At 31.7% G+C, this 4159-nt stretch overlaps 1 protein-coding gene across 1 annotated transcript; it reads right to left on the reverse strand.

Moving 5' to 3' along the window:
- Positions 1-1052: 1052 nt before the first annotated feature.
- LOC105778294 (alpha-mannosidase At3g26720) lies at positions 1053-2087 on the reverse strand. Its single transcript, XM_052622878.1, has 5 exons — positions 1937-2087; positions 1692-1834; positions 1418-1486; positions 1270-1329; positions 1053-1153 (listed from the first exon to the last, which is right to left on the reverse strand). Exons 2-5 carry the CDS (start codon positions 1806-1808, stop codon positions 1082-1084), a joined length of 318 nt encoding a protein of 105 aa, XP_052478838.1. The 5' UTR covers positions 1809-1834; positions 1937-2087; the 3' UTR covers positions 1053-1081.
- Between the last annotated feature and the right edge of the window lie 2072 nt (positions 2088-4159).

The following is a 4159-nucleotide window of genomic DNA, read 5'->3' on the forward strand; positions in this document are numbered from 1 at the left end:
ATATAGCATAAAAGAGAACTAAGGCACGAGAAAAAGAACACCATAATAATTAAATTGATCATTTATATATTCAATTTTTCCAATACAGTATATTCAATTTTTCCAATTTTTCCATGAATCAAGGGTCATAACTCTATACCCATCATGTCCAAACATGATTCAACATTGGTGCCGCACTCGGTATTTCAAGAAAAATAAAAATCGTAGCAACATTGGCCAATGAAGGGATAACGATACCTTGGTCAAGCAAGATATCGTCGCTCGTCTTGTCACCAACATAGTAAGTGGAGCATGTGTTGCCTTCCTCATCAAAGACAACCCTTGTCCCCACAGTGCCTATGAACATTGATCTTCACTTTTTTTTCTTCAAGATCCGTGTTGCTAACTCGAAAATAAGAAAACCACTCAAAAACCGATTTCAAGTAATGGACTACAAATAAAACAAATCATTAAGGTAAAACTACCCAGGGGCATACATAATTGACTAACGTAAAACGATCTACCTATTCCTAGAAAAAGAAAAACAGAATCTGTGCAAGTTAACACATAACCAGGTAAGCTTACGAGCCAAAGCAGCTATATAAAAGAATTTACCATTTAACCTACTAGTACATAAACGAAATTATTTTTCATTATTGCAACTAATATAATCATGAATAATTTAAGAAAACAACTAAAAACAACTCTTATCTACGTAAAGCATAAGAATTCAAAATCTTTTAGATTATTTGATAAATAAAATATTTTATCTTTCTTGCCAATAAAATAAAATAAAATAAAAACAAGAATCAAATTAGTTCAACCCCAAGTCCTTAGTCAAATTTAATTAAACCTCAAGTTCTTTGTCAAAAGAAAAGAATATATATAAAAACCAAGAAAACACATACCTAGTTTGATTGGCAATTGATAAAATAATAAACTGGCCAAATGATATAAAATAAAAAAAGAAAAGAATATATATAAAAAAGCCAAATCCACATCTTCCCTGCCAATTGATAAGCCAATAATGAGTTAAGAATCTGGCCAAACATAAAATAATAAACTGGCATGAGTCCCAGGCAGTAGAGATCATGGAAAGACTTCATTTACCTGAAAAATGTAGCTGTTGATATACTTCATCCAACAGGGGACCCCGCACAACAGTTAAAGGAGTCTGCAACAAACAAATCTCCATTTTCCTTCAGATCCTCATTTTTGAAAAATATAATAAATGAATTGTAAAGGGTCATTACTGATAGACATGAAATCTGTTCAAATAAAAACAGATACCTGGTTTTCAGATTTTATGGAGAATGTACCATTTGGACGAAAAACATATGCCCCAGAAGCCTTTATAAAACATAAGTATTTTGCAATTAGTATATTATAATATAATACCTTTTCTCCAACCACAAGCTCAATGAAAGAACAAAAATACCTGAGGATCTTTATCAGTTCCATCATTTCCCGAGTAATAACCATAGGATTTCTCAGCAAAGGCCGTAACCTTCAGCAATGAAATTAGATTACAGACTAACTGGCTTTAAATAACATTATTTTATAACACAAGAAAAAAAGATTACAAAGAATAAAGAGAATCCAAATAAAATATGAAATACTGAAAGAAATTTAAAAGACAAATAAACGAAAAAAATCCAATAATTATAATTAGAGAGACACAACCAAACTGAAGATTAGACAGAATAGTTTACCGAATTTCTGGTATTAACATAACGAGTAAGTTTTCCTTCATCTGCTGAGTAAAGAAGCTTTAAACTTCCTTGGCCAACTTCAATGGTATTGTTTTCACTTGCTTCATAGGTATTCATGGTTGAGATGGTAGGGCTACGGCCTTCTGAAAATTTAATAACAGTTCATTCTGTTAATAACTTAGAAGCATAAGTCAAAATCTTCCACTTTATTGACACATTAAAAAAAATGAAGCAATAATGCCAACCTGTCTCTTTAGTAGTTGCTACAATATAAGTGCTGAAACCTAGAGGAGGTACTAAAACTGAAAAAGCAACCCAATATTTAGCTATTTCTCTAGGCTTTTTTCCCAAATATGCTTTGATGTATTGACTTCTTATGCATAAAGTGGAATTTGAAAGAGGATAAGTTGTGATTCGATTTCTCTCCTTCGAATCCTTGACAACAACCCTTTCGGAGGAGACACATCAAAGTTAAATCTCACGAAAAACAAGCAAATTTCATGCACTAAATGATTACAGTTAGATTTTATCAGTTTTTGTAGATAAATTGCAATTCCTCATTGTGTGTCGTTGTCTCTGGTTGGATGTAGATTGCAAGCTTGCAGGTTGTATCATTTATTCACTCTATTGTTATTTGAAGTACCATCACAGATGCAATTATAATATGAGACACGTAAATGTAAAGTCGTTGTAACAGGAGTCAATAACAATAGAAACTCAGCAAATCAAAATACAAAGATGCGACACAAGAAATACATAAATGATAAAAGAAACTCAGCCCCTGGAATACACAACTTCAAGCACATATTAGAAACATTTCGACTGAGCAAAAAGTGTCAAAAAGAAACAGATTATGCACAAAACAAGGAATATTTCAGAACAACTAAAACAGAGCTGTTTTTCATGAACAACTTTAGTCACTCTTCATATGTATGAGTCAATCGATAAGTGGTTCTATTAAATATACGTGGTTGACGAATGTATTCAAAAGTACTACACAAAAAATAAGGGGAGAGAGCCTAATATACAAGTATTGTAGGAATCAACATGAGGAAAATAGCACATTGAAAAAAAAATCTATCACGCCCTCTAATTTTCAATAACTCCATCCACTAATATCAAAATAGAAGAGGCGGTAATCCTCACTATCAAACTTTTAAGTTCTATTGACATATAAAATCCAGTAAACAACTAAAAATAAAACCAGAACTCAAGCTGAAAATATTGCATCCACAAGCTTTATTGAAATTGAAGCACTTCACCACTAGAAAATGAAAGTAAATGAATAAACTTAAAAGGTATACTAAGAAACTTACCTCATACATGTACAAGTCAGACTTGCCTTCCAGATCCTTAACCACCAGTAAACACAAATCCAATAATTTGATTCGATGTCATGTCGATGGATCATTTTAAAATAGAAAATAAGTAAAGATCTCCAACAAGAGTGTTAAATACTGCCTTGTATATTCTTCTTTTTTCCCTTTTAACAATTCTGCATCAAATTCATCATGCATCACTTCTGTACATCCATGCTTTGTGTAGACTATTCAGCTAAAATAACCACAAAAACATAAGAAGAAAATAATAGAGACTAACCTCAATCGCCAACACTCCAGCTTTTCAATTCCAGTCTCTCCTTGAAGAAAACCCAAACTTTACACTAAAAAATAAAAAAAAATAATACAAAGATTGACAACTCTTCCGACTTCGCCAATGCTAAACCCTAATCTGGAAACACCTGATACTTCAATGATTCTTTTACTCGTAAGCAGATTGGAGAGGGTAAGATCCGACGAGGTCGCTCTTAACGCCATGGAGACCGAATCGCAATACTGCCTGGGCTCCTCGAATTTCATGCCGAATGGTCTTTGGTGCCTCCATTTTCCTTTTCTTTTTTTCTTTTTGAATATAATCGCTTATTGTTGAAATTTTCTTTTGGGATTTTTTTTATAATGTCGCAGAGAGGGAGGGAGGGAGAGAAAGCAAGACAGATGGCGTGTTTGCAAAGTGAAGAGTTTTAGGGGGAAAATTAGGGGTTTCATGATGGGAAATTTGGGGATAAAATGGCGGGATTTTTTTAAAGTAATATTATTCTTTGCGGCGTTTATTATAAAAACGCCGCTATTGCTTCTCTTTTGCGGCGTTTTTCTGCAAAAATTCATTTCATTTTGAATAAAACGACGTCGTTTTGTTTTGCTAAAAATTTCTTATTTTGTCTATTAAAAATTATTAGTTAAGTGATTTTATAAAATATTTATTATTACTATTTTTTTATAAATTAGATTTTTATAAAAAAACCAAGTTATTAAGTTAGAAAACAAATATCGTATATTTTGCTAGATCTAATTAAATTTAAATATAAAATAATTTTATTGTTTTTAAACAATGAAATGGGTGATTCGGTAAAACGAGCTTGAAGTTAGAAAAGTTTTTAAAATATGTATTAATTTGTCTATGTTTAAAAT

This window comes from Gossypium raimondii, chromosome 10, assembly GCF_025698545.1.
Source record: "Gossypium raimondii isolate GPD5lz chromosome 10, ASM2569854v1, whole genome shotgun sequence".
In the NCBI taxonomy this organism is placed as follows: domain Eukaryota; kingdom Viridiplantae; phylum Streptophyta; class Magnoliopsida; order Malvales; family Malvaceae; genus Gossypium; species Gossypium raimondii.

What these genes read in the sequence shown, in the direction of transcription:
- LOC105778294 (XM_052622878.1), bottom strand. Translation starts at nt 1,808, where the DNA reads ATGAATACCTATGAAGCAAGTGAAAACAATACCATTGAAGTTGGCCAA. An exon ending in ATGTTAATACCAGAAATTCG is followed by an intron (nt 1,487 to 1,691) that starts GTAAACTATTCT and finishes TCATTGCTGAAG; the next exon opens with GTTACGGCCTTTGCTGAGAA. An exon ending in GAACTGATAAAGATCCTCAG is followed by an intron (nt 1,330 to 1,417) that starts GTATTTTTGTTC and finishes TGTTTTATAAAG; the next exon opens with GCTTCTGGGGCATATGTTTT.